Consider the following 27878-nt stretch of genomic DNA (forward strand, 5'->3'; position numbering starts at 1 on the left):
CTATAAATGTCAGAAGCTGAGATTTCTGTTCTTGAAGATCCTTTTTCCTTCATTGTTGTGTGTGTGTGTTTCTCTTCTACTTTTCAGGGCAGAGGTTCAGCTTCTAACAGCAGAAATAAGAATACTTACACCTCATCTTAATAACTTTTTTCTTTCTGCAAAAAGCAAGCAAAAAAACCTCTGCATTCCACATGCACCTTGCTTTCTTCCAGAAGAAAATTTGGATGCATAAGCAAGGAGGAAAACATTGTGCTTCCAAAGGTTCCCAATCTGGATGATCAGGAGAGCAGGACTGCAGGGCACACAGCAGACACAACTATTGTATCCTAGATAACAAAATTAGTAAGTCTGTTTCAGATTAAAGACTAGGTTCACAAGCCTACCAACTGTTTTTCACTCCTCTAGTGCAAAGTAAGTTCTTATTTGGATGCTTTACAATATTCCAGAGTTTGGAAATGCAGTAAAGCGTATATCAATAAGTTAAGCTTTGCAAGTTGAATTTATTAAAAAACAAAACAACAATAACCAAAACAACAACAACAACAAAACAAACAACATACAGCCCACATAAACCCACTGTTCTTTAACATATCTTTAAGTACTTCATTCAAAAGCTGTAAAGGCCTCTTAACCTGACCCCTTCTGAGGTCAATCACATGTACTATATAGAATATTTTTTTACAATGTAAAACATAAAATAAAATAAAATAAAATAAAATAAAATAAAATAAAATAAAATAAAATAAAATAAAATAAATCTACCACAAGTCCAAGTCATGCAGAAAAATACATCTTCAGTGCCAAAATTACCTCATCTAGAGGCAACCACTTCAGTATAAAAACAAAGCTTTTATCTTGTATGGAGGCTAGACAACAGAAGATAACATTTATCTGGAAAGCTATTATGCTGCAAAGAAATGTAGAAATTTTAAGATATGCTGAAAATCCATACAAGTACAAAGCTCTGAACTTGGTCAATAGCCTAGAAAAGCCAGTTTTTGGCAACTACACAATAGCTAAAAGGTTGATAACTAAAAAGCTGCATGTCATTGGACATAGCAAGATTTATAATACAGAGCTCGCTGAAATACAGCCAGGAATGTAGAAAAAGTGGTTTACTATATCGTATAATCTGATAAATATTTATTGTATAGTTCAAGAATGCATCTTAATAAGACTTAAAGACTCTCCTAATTCAGATTCCCCAACAGAGTATGCATGTTTGTTATCAGTGCTTTTTCACTGCAGGACTTATCTCTTTAGGTAAAACAAAACAAAAAAAGCAGTACCTTTTCCGACCAAAACTACAAGGGAACAGCCTCACAAACATTAAAATAACTAAAATAATTAAAAAGATGGTGGCATCGTACATAAGATTGTAAATACAATAACTGATAGTGAACATCTGTTTATAGTAATATTACATCTACTAATTTGATTATAATACTGTATGTAGGAAATGAAACAATTGCATTTGCATGCCTGCAGCTCAAGTCTGTTTGATTTCCCGTGGATCATCTATGTATCTAGTCAGGTGTGTTGGCCTCAGGCTATTTTTACTGCAAAACATCTGAAATCACAACTGTGAACCAGTTCTGCAGGTGAGAATTTTCCTAACAGAGTATTTACATTTGAATTTGAAAAGTCATCTGCAGTTGAAAGGAAGATTGTATTACTTAATGAACCACTATGGCCATTGGTTTTAGGGTTAGCTTCCTAACTGACACCTCTCCATATAATCCTGTCTGTCAGAAAGACTGACGTTTCCCAGTAAATATCAGGCTACTATTACCTAGGTGCTAAAATACAAAGGTTTAGGTACCGAACATGAGACACTGGAGTTTGAAAGCTTTGCCCAACATCTAAATTAAATAGTATTGTGCCACAAACTGGTAAGAACAAGAACTGCAAGATCTCGCATCAAAAACAGCACCCACACTGGCTGACCACCCTGAGGCTTTACTTGAAAACTCCTCTTGCAGCTATTAAGAAATTACTGCTTGAGGGACAACATGAAGTTCCTACGTGCACAATATTTAACTTCAATTCAGTATAACTTTCTGATCTGTCAGTTTTTTAACTATTCCTTTTCTTAACTTCAGAAAACAAAACAAAGCAAAACATTTTCTAATGGGCTGATGATCAGAACTGTTATTCTGATGGTGAAATCCCAAAGGGAAACATGTTTCAGATATGAAGTATTCCCTCCAGAGTCCCTGGCAGTCATGGAAAGAAGAACTTCTTGATGTATAAAGACGGTGTCACCACTGTCAAAGAATACTACAGCATGAAATGAACCACAAATAAAAGCAATGTCTTTCTTCCTTGGAATCAAAATAGTTGGTTTTTTCACCTACAATAATTTTGGAGAATAAAATCCTAGTGAAAGCTTGCACACATTATGAGAAAAATCACTTATCTCTTAGGGTTTTTTTAAATGTGAATATACTTAGGGGATTATTCATGTTCATAATTTATAGAATGTAAGCTCATACACAACGTATAGCAACAGTCTCCATGAAGAAATCAAAATATGATTTTATAGAAGGTGAAATATTGTACAGTTCACAGCCAACTTAACTTTTCCAACAAATGGAGCCATAAATGCAATTTTCTGTCCTTTGCTCTGAAGAATTAATTTTAAGGTATTCATATTTTTCTTCAAGTACATCTTAAGTCTCAATTAAACCACAAAAAGCTACAATAAAGTAACATTAAGAACCAACTTAAACCCATCATAGCAAGGAAATTCAGACATCGGCTAAAAATTTTGTCTCAGTCTTCATCTTTAAATCACTCTGTTGTGGTTAGGAATTGTGTGGCTTGGAGAAGTGTGTGATTTTTCATACTGCACAGTACATACGTTCCAGTACTTAGATTAAAGGAAAGTTAGAATTTTTAGACTTAACTCTGAATTTCTTTCTCCTTGAAGGCTTAACTCAAGCATCTATAATTACTTTAACACAATCTTTTTACATTTAAATCTTTTCAGACTGGAATAGAAAGTGGAATTCTAAAATCTTCTATTTTGCTGTGTACTTCAATGGCACTTTCTAAATTTAAAAGATTGAGCACTGCTTGCTACATGAAACTGAATATATGCATTTTTAAATGGCACTTAGACATGAGTGGATTAAATGTGGTAAAAAAGGCTTACATATTCCCAATATAAGTTACAAATTCAAACATTCGGGCATGAAAATCCTTTGCCTAAGTTATTTTCAAGCTTCATCCTTTTTCCTGCAATAACTAAAGCAAAGCCACAGTAGCTACAGCCATTTGCATCTAAGGAAGAGATGTTTTGCTTTGGTGATATAGTTAATGAGTCTAAAAATATTCAGTATAATAATTCTGTCAAAGCCCCCACAGTCTCCTCAATGAGCAGAAGCCTGCAGGATTCCAATGGGGAGCCAAGTAATGAGCTCTCAGCATTCGCTCCCACACCGTCCAGACGAAAAATACTCGGGCCTCGAAGGTTCCACATCATTAGCAACATGAAACAAAGACACATGCTTGACTTTAATAAGCGACTAAAGTTGCTGGCTTATTAGGCTGTCACTGCACATAAACTCTATTTCAGTGTGACAAAACTGTTGCCTGCAAACAACAACAACCAAAAAAAAAGGGAAAAAAGGACAGGAGCACTTTTACAAACAGAGGTCAGTATAATTTAGTGCAGTAAGTGATTGAATGGAGTTGCATGGAGGCACAGAGGAAGTGATGGGTTTCTGACACTGACTCTCACGGGCACGCTGCAGACCGCAGTTTCGCTGCAGGAGACGATGCTTACGGTGGGCTGCAGTGATCAGACTATGGGCATATGTGACTGAGTTTTAGTTGATATTCCTGCAAGACAGGAAGTGAAGAAGCTTATTTCCCACTGGGAAAGGGTTCAGGCATGATTAACTTGGGCATGACCAAATAGGTCAATGATATGACAATGAGTGTCTAGTGCAATAATTAAGTGGGAAAATGTGTGTGATTTGTTTCTTCTTGTTCTTCACATACCAATAATGAATTAGCAAGGATTCATTTAATCTCTTTCATTATAGAAAAATTGATAGCAATGCTGTATGATAGCCTTCATTTGAATATATTCCTTTAAATTATATTTTCACTGATGAATACTCTTTGGTGTTTAAACTTTAATGTTTGACTTGCAGAGTTACTGAGGATGTTTTTAAATGTTAATTTCTGCTAAAAGTCTATGTATATGGACAGGAGAAAATACAATAATATTTGCATCTAAAGAAGAGTAGAACTTAGTATTAAGGATAAGCACCAAAGCACCCTCCTGTGCCACAAGATTTTCCCAGTTTCAAACATTCTCCTGTTTCAACTGAGCTAAGTTTTTTCATATGTGAATAAAATAGTGAGTGAGATTAACAGATGTGTTCACTTATGCCATAAAAGTCAACCACCAGGTGGCTATGGCACTCATCTGAATGTTGAAGATCAAAGCTCAGATTCTCTGTTCTGCATGAAGTCAGAGCAGGCATGGAGATTTTCATGCTCTACGGAGTCACAAGTATAACCTCAGCAGAAGAGAACAGAAAAAAATCTAACCATACACATTTAAAAATTACATCTAGATTTGTTCAGACAGATGCTAAAGTCTCCAGTCCAAACTGGGCTAAAGCAAGATGACTAGAAATATTGTCCTAGGCTCCAAAAGCAGGTTCGTGGTTAAAGTTCCTAAATAATTCCTATGATTAATTCAGTTCTGAAAACCTGCCATTTGTTTAAGGAAAAACATTTCTTATCCAGTTACACTCAGCTTGTTTAAATATTTATTTCATCCAGAAAAATTTTCACAAAAGTAATTTTCTTTGTGAGCTCATTCTCAGACTCTTTCAACAACAGTAACATGTTTTTAGGAGGCAGCCATCTTAAATTATATTATTGACATATTTATATATACAATGGTGGGCATGTTTAGGAGAATAATATATAGATTGAAGGGTAACAAAGATCTGTATTTGGTGCGAGTTCTATTACAGTGTTGTTAATTTTTTTGTTGTTTGGAAAATGCTGTAGAAGAGGGAGGGGGTTTTGTAGGCATTAGATTAACACCTTTACACGTCTAGCTGAGGTGACACAATCTAGAAAGATCTCTGAAGTAGAAGACAGAACCTCATTGTTGGTTATCTTTTGACAATATGAATTTTAATATAAAAGTAGTGGTTAATCACAGCTTTTAAAAATGAGGAAGTGCAGGAAGAGGATCAAAAGCCCAGGAAAAGAAGTAGTGAGTTGATCTCTTCTTAGTACCTAAACAAAAAGAGGTAATACATAAATAACAATGATAGGTTACAGTATAGCAAAAAGTTTAAACACTTGCTATTTCAGACATAATCTTTGGGTACTTCAACAGCCACTGGTTTGAGCAGATCGCAACCTTCACCATCAGTACTGGTGAGGCTGCGTCTTGAATATTGTGCTCTATTTTGGGCCCCCCATTACAAGAAACACACTGAGGTGCTGGAGCAAATTCAGACAAGGGAAACAAAGCTGGTGAGAGGTCTGAAGCACAAGTCTGATGAGGAACAGCTGAGGGAACTGGGGCTGTTCAGCCTGGAGAAAAGGAGGCTGAGGGGAGACCTTATCACTGTCTACAACTGCCTGAAAGGAGGTTGTAGTATGGAGGGAGTTGGTCTGTTCTCCCAAGTAACAAGTGAAAGACAGGACAGCCAGGCATGGTGGTGGAGTTGCTCTTTGCATGAGAGAGCAACTACGATGTATTGAGTACTGTCCAGGCACGGATGAGGAGCAAGTTGAGAGTGTATGGGTGAGAATTAAGGGGCAGGCTGGCAGGGGTGATACTGTTGTGGGTGTCTATTACAGGCCACCAGATCATGGTGAGGAAGTTGATGAGGCCTTCTACAGGCAGCTGAGAGTGGCCTCACAGTCACAGGCCCTGGTTGTTGTGGGGGATTTTAACTTCCCTGATGTTTGCTGGAAGGACCATTCAGCCAGCCAACCACAGTCCAGGAGGTTCCTCCAGTGCATTGACAATAACTTTCTGATGCAAAGGGTGGAGGAGCCAACTAGGAGAGGTGCGCTGCTGGACCTCATCCTCACTAACAAGGAGGGTCTGGCTGAAGCAATAAAGGTTGAGGGCTGCCTGTGTTGCAGTGACCATGAAATGGTGGAGTTCAGGTTCTTGTGTGGCAGGAACAGAATAGCAAGCAGAATTGCAACCCTGGACTTCAGCAGGGCAAACTTTGGCCTTTTCAAACAATTGCTCAGGGAAATCCCATGGGCAAGGCTGCCTGAAGGAGCCAGGAGACCTGCGTGGCTAAACAGGGAGCTGCTGGGTAAGCTCGGGTGGAAGAGGAGAGTTTACAGATCATGGAAGGAGGGGCTGGCCACTTGGGAAGAATATAAGGCTGTTGTCAGGGGATGTAGGGAGGCAACTAGGAAAGCTAAGGCCTCCTTAGAATTAAAGCTGGCACAAGGGGTCAAGGACAACAGAAAGAGCTTTTTCAAATACGTGGCAGATAAAACTAACACCAGAGGCAATGTAGGCCCAGTGATGAATGAGGTGGGTGCCCTGGTGACAGAAGATACAGAGAAGGCAGAGTTACTGAATGCCTTCTTTGTTTCTGTCAGCCTCACTTCCATCCCTGAGAAAGTGATGGAACAACTTATTCTTGGTGCCATCTCAAGGCATATCAAGGATAAGAGGGTCATTAGGAGCAGTTAACATGGCTTCACCAAGGGGAAGTCATGTTCAACCAACCTTATTGCCTTTTATGAGGACATAACGAGGTGGATAGATGATGGCAGAGCGGTGGATGTGGTCTACCTTGACTTCAGTAAAGCATTTGACACAGTCTCCCACAGCATCCTTGCTGCTAAACTGAGGAAGTATGGACTGGAGGATCAGGTAGTGAGGTGGACTGTGAACTGACTGAAGGAAAGAAACCAGAGAGTTGTGGTCGATGGGGCAGAGTCCAGTTGGAGGCCTGTTTCTAGTGTAGTGCCTCAGGGGTCAGTACTAAGGCCGTTATTATTCAATATAGTCATCAATTATTTGGATGAGGGACTAGAGTGCACTGTCAGCACGTTTGCTGAAGACACCAAACTGGGAGGAGTGGCTGACACACCAGAAGGCTGTGCTGCCATCCAGCGAAACCTGGACAGGCTGGAGAGTTGGGCGGTGAAAAATGTAATGAAATATAACAAGGGCAAGTGTAGAGTCCTGCATCTGGGCAGGAACAACCCCAGGTTACAGTGTAAGTTGGGGAATGACCTGTTAGAGAGCAGCGTAGGGGAAAGGGACCTGGGGATCCTGGTGGACAGCAGGATGACCATGAGCCAGCACTGTGCCCTTGTGGCCAGGAAGGCCAATGGCATCCTGGAGTCTATTAGAAGGGGGGTGGTTAGTAGGTCCAGAGAGGTTCTCCTTCCTCTCTACTCTGCCCTGGTGAGACCACATCTGGAATATTGTGTCCAGTTCTGGGCCCCTCCATTCAAGGACAGGGAACTGCTTGAGAGAGTCCAGCACAGGGCAACAAAGATGATTAAGGGAGTGGAACATCTCCCTGATGAGGAAAGGCTGAGGGAGCTGGATCTCTTTAGCTTGGAGGAGACTGAGGGGTGACCTTATTAATAAATATGTAAAGGGTGAGTGTCACGAGGATGGAGCCAGGCTCTTCTCAGTGACAACCAATGTGACAACAAGTGACAACAAGGGGTAACGGGTTCAAACTGGAACACAAGAGTTTCCACTTAAATCTGAGAAGAAACTTCTTCTCAGTAAGGGTATCAGAACACTGGAACAGGCTGCCCAGGGGGGTTGTGGAGTCTCCTACTTTGGAGACATTTGAAACCCACCTGGCCACATTCCTGTGTAACCTCATCTGAGTGTTCCTGCTCTGGCAGAGAGATTGGACTAGATGATCTTTTGAGGTCCCTTCCAATCTGTAACATTCTGTGATTCTGTGATAGGACAAGAGGAAACAGCCTCAAGTTGCGCCAGGGAGGTTTAGATTGGATATTACAAAATATTTCTTCAAAGAAAGGGGTTTCAGGCATTGAAACAGGCTGCCCAGGCAAGTGGTTGAGTCACTATCCTTGGAGGTGTTTAAAAGACACACAGATGAGGTTCTTAGGGACATGGTTTGAAAGTGGACTTATCAGTGTTATGTTAAGAGTTGGACTCAATGATCTTAAAGGTCTTTTCCAACCAAAATGATTCTGTGATGTTTTTGAAGTTCAGACATAAAGTCTGGGACATAACCAGGTCAAACTCTGTACTTACCAATATACACAACACCACAAGAGTTTACGTGCTTATGGGAACATAATCTTGGAATGCTGCAACGTGTGGCAAGGAGGACACACATCAAGCTCTCCATCATTATATACAACTACAGCTGGCTGCCTTTCCCCGGAAGGCTGAGAAAGACATCCTGTTCACTTAGAGCTTTCTCAGAGACATGGAAAAAGAAGGACTGAAGTGTGTATGCGAAACCTGAAAAGTCCTCAGTTCTGCAAGTTACTAGCACTTGCTAACCACTTCACAAGGAACATATGACTATGTATTCAGACACAATGAAGACTGCAGATACAACAGATACAAGTAAAGCTAACAAATTTTGGAGACGTTTCAAAACTTTGAAGGGAAAACTATCTGTAGAAGAAAATGTAATTATGAAATCTTGCATCTATGTAGTTATTCTGCTCTTATCTAGATCCAGCTACTAAACACTAAATGCCAAAATACTGCCGGAGTTACCTTCGGAAGTTCAATAAAGCACAAAGCTGATCTAGGCAGGCTAGGCAGGCTCCTATGTTTCTCTTAATAATCTCAGGCATTTTTTCTAAATTATACAATTCATTCTGAACACTTGAAAAGTTCCTATAATTTATATGAAATGATAAAGAAATACATGAAAGAAAAAGAAAACCTCAAAAATTTTCCTTCAGCAATAATACACTCACAATCCATAACTAACAGGAAGACAAACAATCCATATTTGGCACAAAATACTGGAACTCTATTTATACCCTAGTTCCCAGTTGATTTAAACCTTCATTAGAAAATATACAACTGTTAGTGCAGAAAAATAGAAATATCTCATGTAATAAGAGTAAATTATGTATGAATGAGAGCCAGACACCCTTTGACACGCTGCTGATACAACCCCTGGCTTCAGGCACACTACTGAACTGGAAACTCTGTTGGGGTAGCACCCCATACAGAACAATGCGAAAATAAAATCATACAGTTTATCTTAGTGACAATTTTATGCACCATTCACTACTGTTAATTTAATAAAATACCCCTGCAGGGTAGCTGCCCCAGTGTCCCAGGTTGTGTGTTCCAATATCAGACTTAAATCAGCAGCTGGACTTCGCTGAACTGATAGTCGGTCACTATCCAGTGACTGGCAGTACTTTTAATGATCACGGGCAACACTTCAGAAAATTACAGTATTCTAGCTGTAATTCTGAACTAGAACTGTCCATTTAATTCTGGAAGGAAATTATGGCTGCAGGAATCTGGGTTTCACACAGAGGTTCAGGATAGTTTAAGATCTTTCAAGTACCATAGAGATTCTCTAAATGGCTTGTTTGCTATAGTTTGATTACCTTGCATCTAAATAGAAGAAAATGGATGAAGAAGGGAAGTGGAAGATATTTTATCTTATGTACATTGGTTTAATATCTTTAATTAACTCCCCTTCATGTTCCTATGTGTTTCTGTGTAGGTATGTCAGAAGTGTAGCAGATGAAGCAATTTTGCAAGGAGGTATAGGCTTATCTCTTTCCTGTGGTCTCTGTTGTTCTTCACAACACTTCCCTTCTGGGAAGAAAACATGTTCACGAAATATTGACTAAGGAAACTGAAGATAAAGGATAAAGGATGCTCCCTATGGCAGTAGGGAGAAATTATTATCCTAAGCTTTTGTTCCTCCCCTATAAATGAAAAAATAAAATTTGAAATATCTGGTGGGTATAGCACCTTCAAAATGGTATAAAGGAATGTCAAACCTCTCAAAGAATGTCAAAATGTTAACATGAAAGAAAGCTGGTTTTCTTCATTCTGCCTGTGTGTCTCTGATCTGCTCTCTGATATCAACGCTGTCATTGCTGCCCGCCTTCCCAGTACATTTGAGTAAACAGTACGTACACACTGGCATTGGGGAGTGCACACATCCTAAGTGCTTCAGAGAACTTAAAAGGGTGTGGCTGCCTTAGTTATTCTGACATTTATTACCATATACAAAAACTGCTATTATTAAACCATCAGGGAAGCAGCCAGACTGGATTTAAAGAGTTAAACATACATATAGAACTTCAGATTGCTAAGGAAAGTTATCAAAGTAGACCAAGTTCTTGTTGAATGAGCAATTGTTTTCAAAAATGCATGTATCAGTGGCATCACCATAGTATCTGGTGTAAAATGAAGCTCTGTTAGCTATTCTTCATGAAAAAAGCAGCTCCGTCTTTAATTATTGCCCTGAAGTCTCACAAAAATCTAAGAAACTTCCAGAAATGTTCATTCTTGCTCAGAGGGCTTTGACACATGAAAAGGTTATCACGCATCTGCTGCTCTGTTGTTTAATCGTTGTGCATTCTTTTAATCGGTAACAAGTGTTCAATTTGAGATAATTTAAGGCAGGCACAGAAATACCATGGCACGTCTTAAAAGCCTATCTATACCTATCAATAGCATCACAAGGTATGGTATTTATGCCTCTAGTTAAATGGTTTGCATATCTGAATAAATTCTCTCCATTTATCCATATTGCAGGTGTATCCACACCTGATGCAACTTCCTGCTTCTAACCAACTTTAGCAGATGATAATTTAGATTTTCATGGCATGGTAATATATCCTTTTCTGGACAATACAGTGCACCAGACCAAGTACAACAAACTCAGGTATACACATCGGTACAAGAGGCTGGAATTTTCACTCCCAGCCAAGGGGCTTCATAAAATAGAGACCATTGATGCACCTGTTGTCCAGAATAAAAGCTTAAGGACAATGAGAATAAAAGCTTAAGGACATATCTCTAAAGTGGCATTTTGAAATCTGGTTTCACTGAGGCTAGATAATTTTAAAAAGTACTGCTGTTGAGTGTAAGAAAAGAAAAACACCAATTCCAAATGAAGGAGGGAGACTTCTTTGTCTTGCCAGCCCAGCTGTATATAACATGAATGATCAGACTGCATCTCTTGCATGACGTATAGCTATTGAGCAGCCCAAACGCATCTCCACTGCCAGAACTATACCTCATGACCAGGGCTATGCTGAGCTGGAAATTGCAGAGCGATGCAAGAGGCCTGGTGTGAGAAGAGGTGAGCCAGCAAGGGCTGCAGAGGTCAATATTGCTTGGTTGTTTTGGGCCCGGTCCGACCACCTTGACCTGAGCTATCCTGAGATGAAAAGGTGGGAATGTGGGGAGCTTCATGTTCTCTAGCTTGCAGACATACTTCAGCACAAGGGTTGCTATGGCAAGAAAGTTTGGACATGTCTGCACTAAGAGGAGGTTCTCCTCTAGGAGGGAAAATATTCAAAAACATACCTTCTGCCATCTCTCTTATAAAAGTGCAATAAATAGAAATCCACAAAGACTTATTGCAACATCATCATCTAGATCAAGAATTAAGGCATTAAGCTGGTAGAGTGAAGAGAAAAGAAGGTGAGATGACTATTGACAATATCAGCTGAAAAAGAAATGTAGGGAATCCTGGTCTGTCTGCTCTTTTCTTCATTCTATTGCCACCACAGCTCCCTATTTTAGGCAAGGTGTTCCTGACAGGTAACCAAAAGTAATGCAATTACTTCTTAATTATTCTTTCAAGGAAAACCTAGTTACACAAGCAACTTGTAAAGATGTTAAGATTTTCTGCCTAAAATTAAAGTTGCCCTGAATTTATGCAAAGCTCTCCCCTCAAATAAATGTTTCTAGTGATGTGAAGATTCAGAAAATGCTTCAACAGCAATAACTGGGATGGACGCTGTGTTGTAATAATTTGGATACACTTGACTAATGCAGTTATTCGCAATGAGGTTGGCACCGTGCCCAAAGCATTGAGCAAACAAATACAGCAAGACATTCAGTTTAGCATCTTCTAATACCACATTGAGATCTTTGTTCAGTCCAGGGGTATTGTGGACAGTACAGTGTACTCTATCATCAAAATTGCTAAAATATATTTATGTTTCTTTGTTAAATTCACCAGTGTGTTTTATGTAAAAAATGCTGGTGAGGCACAAGCATTTTTAATCAAATTAGTATGCAACATAAGGCAGCTGTGTATTCAAATGGGTTTTTAAGCAATTTGGTTGTTTTCTTTATAATAACAGGAAAGAACATTTTGATTTTGAAGGTGACAGAGGCAATATTACCAGAATTAAACAATCTGAATTAGCTTTTTCATGAAATGTAATATGTTTTATGCTTTTAGATGGGATGCTTCACTGCTTTCAGATGAGCCTTTCACTGTCACAGTCAATGGCCAGGAACAGAATAAGCTCTGGAGGTAGGATTATCCTCAAATTTAATTTTTTTAGAAGAAGCTAATGGCAAATGTTTCTAGCGAACTTTAGGTGCATCTACGGTATAACTAGAGAACCAAGGCAGGATATAAAAAGAAAAGATAAGTACAAAATTAGTAAACAAAGTTTGGCATTTTGCTTAGCTTGAATTTGTTATCTGAAATGAATATAATATCTAGAAAGCTTATATATATATATATATACATAAAATATTCTTGTACATATATATATAATATTATATAGTATATACTTTTGTTTTCAGTTATACATAGGAAGAAAATAATATAAATCATTTACATTTATAATATGGTGACAAAGAAATGTATCTTCCAAATGCATAGTAGCTTGTGTAACATGAAAGAGATTTCTGCAAGGAGTGGATGTGAATTTGTTTTTGTTATATCTCAGGATGAGGAAGTTTTCCTCTTTATATAAAACTGCAGTTTGAATTAGATCCACAAAAGACACTGGTTCACTAACACTGTAAATAATAATTTTCTGCAAAATAGCATGGCGAGTCAATATTTTATATAATTCATTGACTTTGGGGTTAACTGTACTGCATATACAAAGTACTTTTTTTTAAATTAACTGTTAACAACAATGGCTGTGCAACAAATCACACTGGGTTCTTTCTATCTGACACTTCATCGCAACTGCCTTAGATCCCCTAAAGGTCTTTCTGCTGCATCTCTGCAAACCCACTTCTTTAGAGAAGCCCACACAGAGGTATCTGTGTATGCTGTACACTATTGTCATGTACTCAGCTGGCCTAAGGAAAGCAGAAGAGGGAGATGAAGAATCACAAATAGGAATGTAGATTGCCTACAGAACATATTTGGTGTGCCTAAGACCTTGGTGTAGTGAACTATTAGTGTAGCATATGTCTAAACAATTCTTGACATATGCCTTGCAGTAGAATGAAAACTTGGTGACAGAATTTCCAGTAGGATGGTAATGTTTTCAGCACTGTTCTAAAGCAACTAGCCTGGATTTTGCACTGAAATGGTGCAGTGTTCGCAGTTAAGGCTGGGAAATTTACAACGCTACTCCTTGGTTTAGGAACCTCTTCTAGAGTGCTGGGTGCCCTCTGAAAGTGTGAAAGATTAGTACCCAGGAAGGTGGTTCCTTTGTGGAGTGGACTCTAGGAAGCATTTCCAGACCCTGCCAAGAGTAGTGACAGAGCTCATAGGTCTAAAGATACATTTTGCAAGTTATGCAGCTTTAATGAAATCAACACATTCATGGCCACAGAATGAGAGAGACAGTAAGAGGTTTGATGCCTGGCTGTGTCACATTATTCCTAAAAGTAACTCAGAACGGAGTACTGCTGGGATCCTGGTACACAGATGAAACACAGAAGTCATAGGGCACCCTAGGAGTGCTGGGAAAGGTGACTGTGTGACAAAAAGTGGTCATTATTTCAGTAGATATGGAGAAAGATGCACATCCAAGATAACATTTCAAGAAGGGAAATTTTTCTTGGCGTCTTTCTTGCTGTTTTTTGTACAGCCATTTTAAGAAACAGAGAATCACACATCTGAACTCAATTAAAGCAAACAAGTGGAGATAGAGGGATCAACACTAGACTTCTCAACAGACGAACAAGAGGAAACTCTTGTATTATCTGCTAGTTCACCAATGCAGAAATCAGATTGCTATTCTTTAAAATGATGTTTGGGTTTCTTTCTGATCTGTTACTTCAGCCAATTTTCTTTCATTGGCTGAAGGAAGTCAGGCATGCATCCCCAATGTCAGAAAGGTAAGTACCACCATATCACCATTCCTAAAACTACAAAAATATTTTCTGAAAGCAACTTCTGAAATACAAGAAAAAAAGCTTCATAAAGGAAAGCAACAGTCTGTAATTAGATAGCCTGCCTTATAATTCTATAATCTCCAAGAATCGAGATAAAGACTCTAGTAATGTAAGAACTGTAATGGCCTAAGAATAGAAGTAGAACATTCTGCACTATGTCAAGACAAAAGTAATTATTCAGAAAATTTCAGGCCATTAGTGTTAGCCGGAATTCTTTTTGCAAGAATATTACTAGAAATAATGGTATGGGACAAGATTACAAGACATTTAGAAATGGGTGATTTAGTTAGGGACAGACAGCATATATTCACTAAAGGTAAATTATGTTTGACAAACTAGCTTGAATCTGATTATTTTAATGTTCTGTTGTTGAAGGAATGAATTAGTGTCTGCAATTTGTCTGATTTACAAAACTATATTTGATATTTGCCATGAAAGAGACCTAGCTTACAGAGGGGGAATTTCAGGCAGTTATTCAAACAGAGTGAAAATTATCTCAGGAAAATGAAAGAGCATGTCAATTAACAATAACACTTCAGGTGGAAAAACGTATACAATCCGCAGTCAATAAGCACCACTTTACTTGACCTATTACACAAATTGCACTGAAATCAGTGTCAAGAATGGCTAGATTTAGTGGTAAAACATATTAGGACTAATAAAATTACATTGGGTTACTGGAAAATGGATAGTAAAGCTGCATCAACACTGTTTATATGTGAAAATTAGAAGAGTTCTGGTGCTTTTTCATTCTGTAATTCCTCATTTCCACCCTCTTTTTTACACTCTGTCATTCACTCTTCAATTCAGTAAATCCTCTTTTTTCAGAAATTGTGACTACTTGTTGTTTTTTTTTAAAGGCTAGATAACCTAAAAATTTTTATATGACACATTTATTCCATTGGATCTCAAAACCTGGATTTATCTCTAGTGATTTGCAGGGATTCATACCTGAGAGCGTGAATCAACGTGCTACAGCTACTCCCCAGAGAAGTGAATTTTCAGCCTAAGTCATTGTTTCATTTCTGTCTTTGTCTCGCATCAAGAACACATCACACTTCTATCTTACAGACCTCTTTGATCAGGGCACTAGACATAATTTCTTCACTCAAGCATGGAAAAGTGGTTTGCCTTATACTCTCTTGGTTTAATTTCTAATAAAACGTTTATCTTAATACAACCCCAAAATTCTTCAGGGAGCACTCAGACTCAGAACTAAGATTATTCGTTTTAGGACAGATTGACATATGTTTTAATCCCACATTACGTTTATAACCAAGACACACAAAGAGATCTTTGCGTCTTCTTACAGAATTGATGGAATTATATTTTTTGAGTGTACTTAGTAGTTCAGATTGAAAATTTTTACCAACACTGCTCTATGCTAAAGGCTATACAAGTGCTTTTTTAAAAAGATCTGTGAGAGAATGTGAAGTTTCAGCTCCACAGCAGTATGTGAATGTATTAGCCAGAGTGGCAATGGTTCCAGCATCCCCCCCAATGCCCAACAGTGCATCCCTCACCTGTCTTGCTCAGGGGACATGCAGGTAAGTGATATGGCAAAGCCATCATTTATGGTTAAATGTGGCTGCAGGTAAACCTGGTTTGCCAGATTAGTGTTTGCTGAAGTTTTCATGGAACCATGCTCCGAATGGCCCCATGAATGGTGACAAATATCTACAGTTTGGAGTATTTTCAGTGGGCCACTTATTGTGATGAAATTCTGCAGACTCTCTGAGTCCTTTCTGACCTCAAGTAGGTGTTACCACTTCAAATTCACATTCTCACTGTCTCAGATCTCAGCAGAGATTTGAAAGAAGGTGTCATCCCTTTCAGTAGCATGCTCAGATTCTGGCAGTGCTTCCTTCAGCATCGCTGATGAAACTACTTCTTTTAGTATAATTTACTCAAAGTTTCTTTCAGAGCAAGGTTTCTGCTGTTAGATGAACGCCTTAACGACTATTTCATCCTTTTTGTCTCCTTCAAAACTAATTATTCACAGTGTGTGACAATACAGTGAGAAACTGAGACAGACTTAGCCACGGATAATTTGTAACCTGGTCATTCAGGCAGGTGTTCTTGGGAAAGGAGGGAATTCTATTTCCAATCACATTAGCAGAATACTTGAACCTAGAAGGATATCGAGCACCTGAATTACTGGCATTTAAGTGGGGAAGTACTCCATCTTCCATTGCTGAAAAATATCCAATGACTTCTCTAGATCTACCCATTGGTTTCCAAATGTCTTTTGTTTTTAATCCAAACAAACTGATAATTTTCAGAAACTAAACTTTATTTTTCTCCAGCCTACAACATTTCTTTTTCCTTTGTGCCCAGTTCTGAAAATCTTATTTTTATATTAGCCTGAAACAAATTTGAAGAATGATTGGTATTTGTTTCTAACTAAAAATTGACTGGCATGGGTCTGCTACACCTGCTGGTGGTACAGCTAGATTCCAAAAGACTGCCTGAATCTTTTCTAGCATAATCTGTTATTCCACCCTCTTCTACAGTTTACTTGGAAATCACTACAGTTGATGTAATGTAATAGTGCAGGTGATTGACTAATGCTGCAGTCCAGATACTTTAACCTCAAACATAGCATCATTAGATACTATTTTTAAATCTCCCAAGGAAGTAGAAACAAAATTCCTAGCATGGCAAATAATTGCCAGTGACAAAGCCTGCTAAAACTGAAGAGTAATTTTATACACTGTCATCAAGAGACAGTAGAAGAATCAGAACAGCATAATAAATCCCCTCACTCCCACCACTGATTTACTGTCAGGAATCAATATCAGCAACACTGATAATTTTATGTTTCTCCTCCATGGACTCATGCTGTCTTCCACCTCAAGCCTTTACTGTTCTTGGGAGACATTGGTACTTGGATACTTTGGCATAATCTCTCTAACAAAGGCTTGGACTGGTTCTGCATTGGTAACAGCAGCACATCAAGCTCCTCTTTGCTTTTCTGCCACTTCAAAATCAGGTTTTTTAGACACCTTTCAGACTTCCTTGTTCTCTAGATCTGTGATTTCCTATTTTATTGGCCAACCACATTTTAAAAATAATGCTTAAAAGATCTTAATGGCTGATCTTCTGCATGGTAAGAAAAGCACTGTCGGTAAAGGGTTGACTGGGAGACCCTAACACAGTGAATTCCTTTCTGCTTTTATACCTTTTCTACTTCTTTCCTTAGGTCAGGGGTTTCATTAGAAAGATGAGGAGGCACATATGATAAATATATATATATATTCTTTTTATGATCTGTTCCTTCCAGACCAAGCTGTATGCTCTTTCTGTGTGCCCCCCAGCTTGTCAATGTGGTGTTTTCCAAGAGCTATTGCTTAGTTTCCTCTTTATTTTCAAGGGAAACCCTCCTGATTCTGCCAGTTATCCTGTGGGGAGTGATTTGTTTGAGTCTCAATATCAATAATTTCAGACTGCTGGGACAGCAGAATGGGAAATCTTGTCTTAGCATGTTCCTTTCTCAATTCCATGGGTGCTTGCAAGGATGGGTGGTTCAATACCTTACAGAGGGAGATGTTGTCCATCTCCATCAGCTATTCAAGCTATTCAGGTCTGCACCAGCCCTTCATTCTTACACTCAGATGTGAAGCTGAATGGCTCTTAATGAACAATGGGGATAATATTATCTCCAAAACAGGCCATGGTTGTGATACACAAGGAACGTGTATCACTCTGAAGTGGAGCACTGAATGCCAGAACAGGTTAAGGTATGACATATAGCAAAAGTATAATCTGTGTAGTTACTCTTTGTGTGAGACAGGTCTTTTCCATAAGATCTTGATCCTTGTCATAATGCAAATGAGGCCTTTAACCAAATCTGTATTAGGCTATTTTCTGTGTCTTTGTGAAAATGACTGATTTGGAAAGCTAATGTAATTCATATTGTGCAACAGTTTATTTCCACATCGTGATTCAAAGGATAAAGTAGTTCTGTTTCCTCACTCCAAATTTTTACTTAAGCCATCTCTCACTTTTTAAGTTAATTTTAAGATTACTCATTAACATATCTGGTAGCCATAATGCTGTCTCTTTTCACAGCATTTCTTACCCTCAACACATGAGATGGCAATTCTACGTGTTTTTCTCACAAGATGGATTATTATCTACATGGACAAACTTGAGTAAAAAAAAGATTGCTGACAACTATAATAGTTTCCTTGAGATGGTTGCTTGCATAGAATTTCATTCTCTATATAAATTCCTTCTTATACAAATCCTCTAGTAAATGAATCAGGTAATTACTGTAAAATATATAGTGGGTAGTAGGACTGGAGCTACCTAGCACATTTTTAGCATTTTTTTGCCATCCCAAATTAAAAGACAATTAAAAAAAAAAAAGTGACACTAAAAACTTGGAATTTACCAGACTTTTTCCAGCTAGTTCTATGTGAGACTATTCCAACTGACTTATACTATTTTAATCCTTTCTGAGCAGAAAGGCTTAAGAAGGCACAATACAAAATTTCTAGCAGTTTCTAGAATAACAGTTTGCATAACAAGGTGCATTAGTCTTATACATTAAACTCTTAAGAATTTTTTCATTTTTCAAGCATACAAGCATTGAAAATGTAGGCCCAATAAGACTTTAACATAAGTACCCTTGGTAAGGCATTTGGGATGAGTTACAGTGTAGGTGTGCGTTATAATCTTGAAAGACTCTAATAATTTTGTCTATGAACTAAAAGAAAAGCAAAAGTATTATTTTTCATTTTGTTTGTTGTTTGCTGCAAGTTTTTTGGTCAGTTATTAAATACTAAGTCAAGCTATTTTGACACCAAATATTTTTATAAGTATTTCCAAGATTAAGCTATAACACTGTGACCTTAATGATGCTCTTAATGTAAATTTGAAGTAAATGTGAACGAACATGAATTTATGTAGCTAATAAGAATGTAAATTTCAAACTATTAATCCATGTGGTTAAAAATGAACACATAAAGGAGATAAAATAAGATATGGGTATCTTTTGAAGTTTTCCTTAGGAAGTTGTTTACTCCTGTGCAAATTTTCAACCTGGCTACTTTATGTGTAAATAAGAAAAGAAAAAAAAAAAAAAAAGAAAAACTAAAAACTTTAAACAAAAAAGGAGGAAGTTGAATTAAAAAATGGAAGCTATTCTGCCTGTTGATTCTGCCTTATTTTGATTAAATATATTTATGACTTAGTAATAATTCTGACATCTCTGTAAAGTGTTACAGAAAAAGCCAGTGTTATCTTAGGGGCTCATCAGCACACGTACGTAGATCTCCCAATACATGAATCCTAGAACACTGGGATCAGAGCAAGGTTTACTTCCTAAGGCAAGTGTGTTGCAAAACTTCCTCAAAGCTAAGTCTCCCAGTTAAGAGATATTTTCATGGGTACATGAAACAAGAGAGAAGATCTCACCCACCCATTGACTAAGGACAGGTCAGTTTTACACCAGGTCTTTCCTGCAATTTGTGGGTACAGGAAACAAATTGTTTCCTTCCAACAATTTGTGTTGGAAGGAAATGTCTAGTAGGAGTGCTAACTATGTCCACTTCTTTCTACTTCAGTTAGTAAAACGGAGGTGCTACCCCTGTTTTCCCATTCTCTTCACCCTGTCATGTGGAAGAAGCACACAGATGAGGCGGGCAAATTGTTAATTAAAGGTAGGATCTATTAGGAAATGATGAAAAAGAAGCTTATGCTTTAAGTTAAGAAGCTGCTAGTGGAAAAACTGAGCTCACACAAGTTTCTTTGATCTTTTGTCTCTAAGTGAAGCTATTGACAGGCTGCAATCCAACACATGAAAAAGCCCTCTACTGATTAAATTATTTGATGTTTTATAAAAGATAATTTTTGTTTACTGCCTAATACCTTTAAACTGAAAAGTTGACATGACAACCTCCTTAGCATCAACTCCTGTTTATGGAGGAATATTTTATCTACAGTCAAACTTGCTGGCTTTGTGAAATCAAGGTCTGTGCATAATGGCATTGCCATCCATGACCCCTTATTTAGAGACTGTCTGCTGTAAGAAATCTGAGCTATTACAGCTACTTGGAATATTCTGATCCATCTTGTTTGTCCTGATACCACAGGTGGCACTGAGGCAGACAGGGTGGAAAGTATCCTGAAAACATCTAAGAATATGCAGGAGAAAAAATACAGTTTTTCTTTGTCTTTTCTCTCCAGGTATTAGATAACACTCAATTTAAAAAATAAATGCCTACATGAGTTATCAAATTTCTAGATTTCTTTTAGAAAAAAACAAAACCAAACCAACCAAACAAACAAACCAATCACACAGAGGCCACGAACAAAAACCCACAGACAAAAACCAAGAAGATATTTCACTTCCTCTAATGGGACCCCTTCTTTTGGGTGACAGTAGGATTTTACTAACCCTGAAGTCCTACAGACATCATTGTGTTCTGTGGCTGCCTCCATCCTATGCAACAGAACTGTAACTCGGTTAGTCACTGACATGGCATATGGAAAGTAGACTGACTTCTCTATAAATTATCTCAATAACTTCCTTTTGCTATCAGACTAATAATTTGATTTGGCTTCTTGTTGCCTGTTGTATTAATTTTTGGATTGAGTTATTTGAACTTACTGAGTTATTGATTCAAATTTAATTATAACATTAACTTGATGTTTACATTGTTTAAGTATAATTAGCTCAAAGAAAGTTTAGTAAATTTGCATAATAAAAAGCTTAATGAAGATACATTTTTTCCTCAGTTTTCATATGACACTCGCTATTCTGTCAACCTACCATAGTTTCAAAAGTCTAAAGGTAGAAAGAACATCAGCTGAAAATACAGTAAATGACACATTTTTGCTTACTAGCTACTGTCTAGTCTTGGTCTACCAGCAAAAAGCAAATGTTGGCTCCATTACCCATTTCTATTCCTAATCAAAACAGCTCTGAAATCCAGTTAAAATTTAATTTAATAACAAATAAAATTTCTTATATGGCAATTTTCATTTCTGTCACACTGAATCCTTGGCAGTTTTAATTTTCATTTAGGATTTGCAAGGAAATGGGGATGAGGAGTCATTTTTTTGTCGTATTCTTATCTGTGCTTTTACTATTAGTCTTGTGAAGACAGGAAGCAATCCAAAATCTCCAGATAAGTGAACTGACTAAGCAAAAACCACAGCTTAGAGAAACAAATTATTTTTTGTTTATGTGAGAACAGATTTTTTTTTTTTCAGCTAGGTCAATAAATAAGAAATACAAAATCAGAAGGAATTAATTGCCTAAACTGACACATGCCCCTTGTCAGTGTTACTTTATATTTTATTTGGTCTTTCTAAACACCAGGGACACTGTTTTTGAAACAATTATGTCCCAGATGAATAATATACTAAAGGCAGAAAAGCTCAGAGTCAGATACATGCATGAGAAAGACATGAAAATATGTTATCCATAAAAGCATAAAAGAACTTCACTTGACTTGCATGACTTTTTCTATCAAGTATGCTACAGCAGTCTTTTGATTCTAATATGAAACTATAGTAAGGATCATTGCACTAATGCATGAGGATTTGTGATAATGTTGCAGAAATTTTACTGTCAAAACTGAACTGCAGTGTAATGACTTTTGTTATCATGGTCTCTAATAACTATTCAGCATGAATTGACCCTACATATGTTTTACTGCAATAATATGTCAGTTATCCAAAAAGTAAAAAAAAGAAACAGAAATCAATAGATCCTCCCCCCCACAACTCTTACTATAATGTGGGCACCTGAAGATAGCAGCATATTGTGAATATGAGAATGAATATTTTACTTCTATTTCAAAGCAATTATAGTTTGCATGGAGACTATTTTAAAATAAAAGTTCTGTCTACAAAAACAATTATCAAAGTTTTGTAAAACTGTTCCAGTTGCAGTGTTAAGGACAGATTCAAATAAATAGGTTCTTAAGATATAATCACATCACATACATCTATATTCAGGAATCAACTTTAATTTCATCATGAGAACAAATGCCAGCATCTGTTAGTATCATCACAGGTATCAAATTTTGCTCATGGAATAGATATTCTAAGATTGTTCAGTACAAAAAAAATAAATATATAGTAAATAATTAGATTTCTTTCTAAAGCATGATTGCATTCCTGGTGCTAATATACTAGCCCATAGAGATTTCCAGAAGAAACTTGTGTTACGTATTTGCAGGGCAGAAGCTGTATTAGGCAAGATGTTTTTCCTGTAGGTCTACCACATAGAGACCAACCTACAAATCTTTCACACACAAAATTTTGCTACACCAAAATACACATGTAAAAACTGATAATCTATCAACATTATTAAAAAAAACCCAAACAAACCTACCTTCAAAGGCAAATGTTTAGGGAAAATATTAAGTACTAGATAGAATGCATTTAAAGACAATGTCTAGATCCACCACAATTAATTCCCATGTCATCTAGAAAAGATGGAAATGTGTCATTCATGTTATGATGAAGCTAGCATACCCAACATGACAGACATGTCATTGATCATTTGAAGATATATATAAGCAAAAAAAATTCAAGAATGTATTTGCAGAGGGAAGTGTTTTTCTCAAGGAGAGTAAACTATTCAGAAAAAAAGTATCTCAAGATAAAGAACTATAGAGGAATATTTTTCTTGCCCAGAGTGATATTTGATCACTTTGGTATTTGATCAAATTAAACACTAGGATAAATGCAAATGCTTCATGGTACTGATTACATATGTAATAAAGAATCTTTGCAGACAGAAATATATTTTTTGTTGTTAGTGAAAGTAAATATTATATATTTATGTTCTGGCCAGCAACTATCAAAAAATAAAATACTTAAAAATATATAAAATTAATTATGTAAGCAAAACGTTATCTCAAAGTCATATAACTATGACATCTTTACAGTCATCTGAAATCTCTACAAAATACTGTCAAGAGACAGGATTACAAATTAACATTAGCAGATTCTAAAGTCTTTGGCACGGAATAAGAATATGGTTTAGAAACAATCAAATGCTTGAATGTGATATAAAAATTAAGTCAAAGAAACATAATGGTAGCTCAGAATTTTTGAAATACCTGCATTCAGACACACCAGGGTGAAAATCACCCTTTGAGCTTAATTTGCTTGTTTTTGATAACACAAAACCTGGCTCCAAATGTTTGGTGGCTCCAAATGTTTGGTGGCTCCAAACATTCGTGCAGAGAAAAGTAATACTGAAAAACTGCACCTCAGTGCTGCAAATAGGAATGGAGTCAAAAAACGTTTCTCACATGTGTTACGTTGGGCCTATATATGTCCACAATGCATTTCTGAAATGCTTGTCTTTAAGAACCAAGGTCTTCTGATTTATACCAGAAACAAAGAAATAAGACTTTTTATGTAACATGGACACTATAAAAGTAATAAAAACTTACTGTAGCTTTTCGGTTTTTGAAAATTTTTCATGAAAACAGTGAATCATTACTCCTTGCATTTGTCATATGTATTCCTTTCTACTTCACTGAAACTTTATACTCTATTCAGATCACTTCATCTAAGCTCTTCCCTTCAGTAGGACACTATCGACAATCTGAGACAATTCTGAGAACACATATCTGTCATTTTTTAATTTATTAAGTTTTTGCCTTCCCTGTACATCTTATAATACTTCATTTGGCATTCACTCTTCCCTACACATATTTCTCCTTTCTTCTACAAAGCTTCTTTCTCATGTTCATAATACACCACCCCATCCTCCCTGCTTCCGCCCTTTTCCTCTCTGTTCTTCAGGATAATTCTCACTCTTCTCCACAGAGTCTCCTGGGACTTTTTTTAAGTCTCTGCATTTTGATCCTTGAGAGTGATCCTGGAATCATTTCTTGAAACTTCTTACATAAAAAAGAACTCTAGAAACTTCAGCTCTTCTTAGTTAAAGCTGAGATCCTCACCTGTCTTTTTGATTTCAGAAACTTAACAAAACCATAAAGTCTCATGAGATTGGTTAGAATGAAGATTTTATGATAAATAATGGGACAGAGTTTAGAAGACAAAAGCAGAAGCAGAATTACACACACACAAAAGCATCATTCTACCAATGCCGTAGAGTAACTTTGCATTAATCCCAGGAATTTATAAAAGCAAGGATGCACGTGTGTTATCCACCGGGCTACTATCTGCTATAGCATGCTGGGGTCTCCTTAAATACAGATAAGAAAAGTTACCAACATTGAGAAAATGTCAGTGGGAGAAGAAACCCTCTTCTCATCCACCTTCTCTGTAGAGAAATAGGAAGAAAACATTCATCTCCTCCCAAGAGCATGCCTTTATATTCCACACATGGAATAAGGTATTATGCTTTTTATGGGCATGGACCCTCTATCCAGCAATGCATATCCCCTCCACTCGATAAGTGCACCTTCCTCAGTGCAAACAAGCTTACACAGTCATGACAAAGCACTTCATCATACCCAAGCACTATTTCACCCATTGTTGAGATGGAGCCTTTTCTGGAGTTCAGCAAAGCAGCTACTTAGGAGCTCAAGGCAAACCTACTTAATTAGTCAGGGCAGTTACTATATCCAGTTAAAATTATACAGAAATAAAATAAAAATAGCAATTTGCCTTTTGCATTAGTATTTGTAAAAATTCTCTTCTGATTTTGAGTAATTATACATATAGGGAAGACTGTTCTCAGGATTTAGGAAAGGATGAACATTCTTTTGAATGTTCATGTCACTGTAATGCATATATATAGCACACAAAAAATCATTACTTTGACACTCCTCCAGAATTGATTTTCTGTTGCAGTTGTAATTTGCTTATTAGCAAAACCCTAAGAAGAAAATACAGCTTCTTTTTGTAAGAGCTGTATGTAATCAACATTTTCTCCTTTTGTCATAATTTCTAATTACTTTATTTATGTGATAATGGTAGAAATATTTTGTTTTAATAGTTGAACTAGTTATTTGTTTAACAAAGTGAAGAATTATCAAAAAGCAAATTGGATTGGTTGTCTCTGTAATCCTCATATTGATATTGTGAAGAGAATTTCTCATCTTCATACACGTACCACAGCTGAACGGCACAGAGGACTGTCAGAAATTCTAAACATTGTCATCACTAATTTCTAACACAAGCTAGGTATATGTGTTGTAATGCAATATACTCATAACCATTTACTTCATAAACAAGATTTTAAAAAGCCAAACAAATGATTATATAGCACCGCTAATGAAACCAAATCCTGTTGGTAATGCATTGCTAGTTTGCTGTATTTTACTCTGTTTATTTTATTGTACTCAAATTGAGAATGAAAAAAGCAATAATATATGCTAACTCATTTGCAATTTTCTTTGCTTCCAGACTACATCGAGATGCATGATAATATCATCCATACTATGTCCAGAAGAGGTATACTGTTGAGTGGGAAATCAAATATTACCAAGAACTATTATATTCTGAGAATGTAGAAGACACATATTCTCATATCCAAACAAGCAAAAGCTCCAGACGATAACATAACATCGATAAATTTTTCTGGAGAGAGACTTGGAGAGAGTATTCCCTGATTCTGCATTCAGAAAAAAAATACTTTAAATTCCTTCTAGAATCCAGTCCTTTTAAGAAATCATTTCCATACTGATAGCATTATCTCTGCTATTATATCGACAGAAAAAAATTTACACTCACTTGGTAAGGAAAGATAGGCACTGAGTTCTTCTGCTTTTTATGTTTTAAATCTCCAACTTGTTCTCCAGATCTGTCTATCCCTAAGAATATATGACTTAAACCCAGTTTTATTCTTGAAATGTAGAAGGGCTATGTAGTTAGCAAGAATATCTTGGATAGGATTTTCTTATTTGCATTTGTCCGGAACAAACTGAATACACTGAATTTTAAAATAAGAGATTAACTGAGGTAGTATATTAGGAAATGAGCAATGGATGAAGATATGGGTATAAGACATAAAACGGATTGATAAGAGTAAAGTACTGACAAATAATCTGAATTTCACACTTTGACACTGTACTTTTACAAAATGGACTAAAATATATATATATCAGGACCTGCTTTCTGCATAAATGACCTGAGTTAATAGATTCTTACCTGAAAATGTTGATCTGAACTTAAGATCAGTGAGCATGATGACTTAAATGCATATTCATTTTCAGAAATATAGGCAGGTGAGGTCAGCAAGGAATAACCTGACTAACATGTCTGAAGAGTATCTCTGAATTGATTATAGATGGTATTGATAGGCTTCTATTTTGAAAGCTATATATAAATACAAAGAATTACATTATATTTCCAAAACAAAGTTTTACAGCATCACTTGACTCAGGTTCCATAGGTTTCATTGTTATATTAAAAAACAAAAACAAAATCAGAACCTCTGTCCTTTTAAATGTAACTAATTAGTCAGTAAAACTTTACACCTGGCCATTATACTGCCATCATGGAAGTTCTTCAAACTATATTTTACCTTTTATTTCATTTGAGTTTTTTCTAAATTAAAGGTTTACAGAATCTGATTGTAGCTGTCATAAAACTCACAATTTCCAGGAAAAAGTGTTTATGAAGAATACAAGGTGCATTTTAATTATTACATAATATATTTATATGCAGAACATATGTATAAAAATAAATACATTTCAGGTGCAAAAACTGAATATATGATAATGAATTTGAATACCTTACATGAACTGCTCTTTAAAAATAAAATAAAAAGAAATAGCAGAAAGCAAGTAAAGAAAAAAACTACAAAAAGTGTGAAATAGGCAAGAAGAAAATAAGAATACAGGCGATCAGTATTACTAGCAATTATTCTATTTTTATTAACTAGTTGCATTGATTAAATTAATTTTAGAGATGAGATAAATGAATTGAATAAGAAATACTAGCACTTTACCTGCTGATGATCTCTAACAGCAGTTTCCACCCTGATTTTCTTGCCATAGAGTTCGATGAGGTCTTCTTTAATGTTTAAGTAGTAGTTCTGAATGATTTGATATTCTTGAGCTAACCACAGATTTTCTTTCATGAGTTGATCCAGAGTAGTCTAAAGAGAAAGATAACTAATTACACTTACTGTAAAATCACCTTCTAAAAAATAAAATTTTAAGTCATTTCCACAATTCCCTTGACTCATTCATTCACTTATGAACATCTGAAAAATATTGATGACAAGATTATGGTCTTAGCTGAACAAATGGAAAAACTGCAAATGAATTTCAAGTGTCTAGTATTTTGCTGAATATATTTTTAATGAAGTAAATGTTATTAAAAATTAATTTGTACAGAAAATTACGTTGTAAATAATTACAGTAGAAAATGTTGAAAGGACACATCCTCTACCTTATTACGTAAGACATTTCTGCACAGAAATTATCTTAATTGCCAGAGAATAAATCAAATTCTTAACCCACATTTTACTTTCCCAAACTCTCGTTTTCCAACTTATTTGTAAGACTGAGACAATGCAATACTCATGTACTTTTTTAATAATTTTTATATTTCCAATTTGATTAACATTATTTTAAAGACTCATATAACT

At 36.5% G+C, this 27878-nt stretch overlaps 1 protein-coding gene and 1 long non-coding RNA gene across 5 annotated transcripts in view; one reads left to right on the forward strand and one right to left on the reverse strand.

Moving 5' to 3' along the window:
- CCDC178 (coiled-coil domain containing 178) overlaps nucleotides 1-27878 on the reverse strand; it is a 206627-nt gene that overhangs the window by 39433 nt on the left and 139316 nt on the right. For all 4 annotated transcript variants that reach the window (XM_065053434.1, XM_065053436.1, XM_065053435.1 and 1 more), the window contains one exon: nucleotides 27234-27383. In XM_065053434.1, the coding sequence (XP_064909506.1) occupies nucleotides 27234-27383 (150 nt within the window). The remainder of the gene's footprint in view (nucleotides 1-27233; nucleotides 27384-27878) is intronic.
- Nucleotides 2589-27268, forward strand: LOC135578613 (uncharacterized). The gene is made up of 3 exons (XR_010470552.1): nucleotides 2589-3659; nucleotides 12429-12503; nucleotides 25688-27268. It is a non-coding gene; the product is annotated as an uncharacterized LOC135578613 (long non-coding RNA).

The sequence above is a fragment of the Columba livia genome, chromosome 2, assembly GCF_036013475.1.
Source record: "Columba livia isolate bColLiv1 breed racing homer chromosome 2, bColLiv1.pat.W.v2, whole genome shotgun sequence".
NCBI lineage: Eukaryota > Metazoa > Chordata > Aves > Columbiformes > Columbidae > Columba > Columba livia.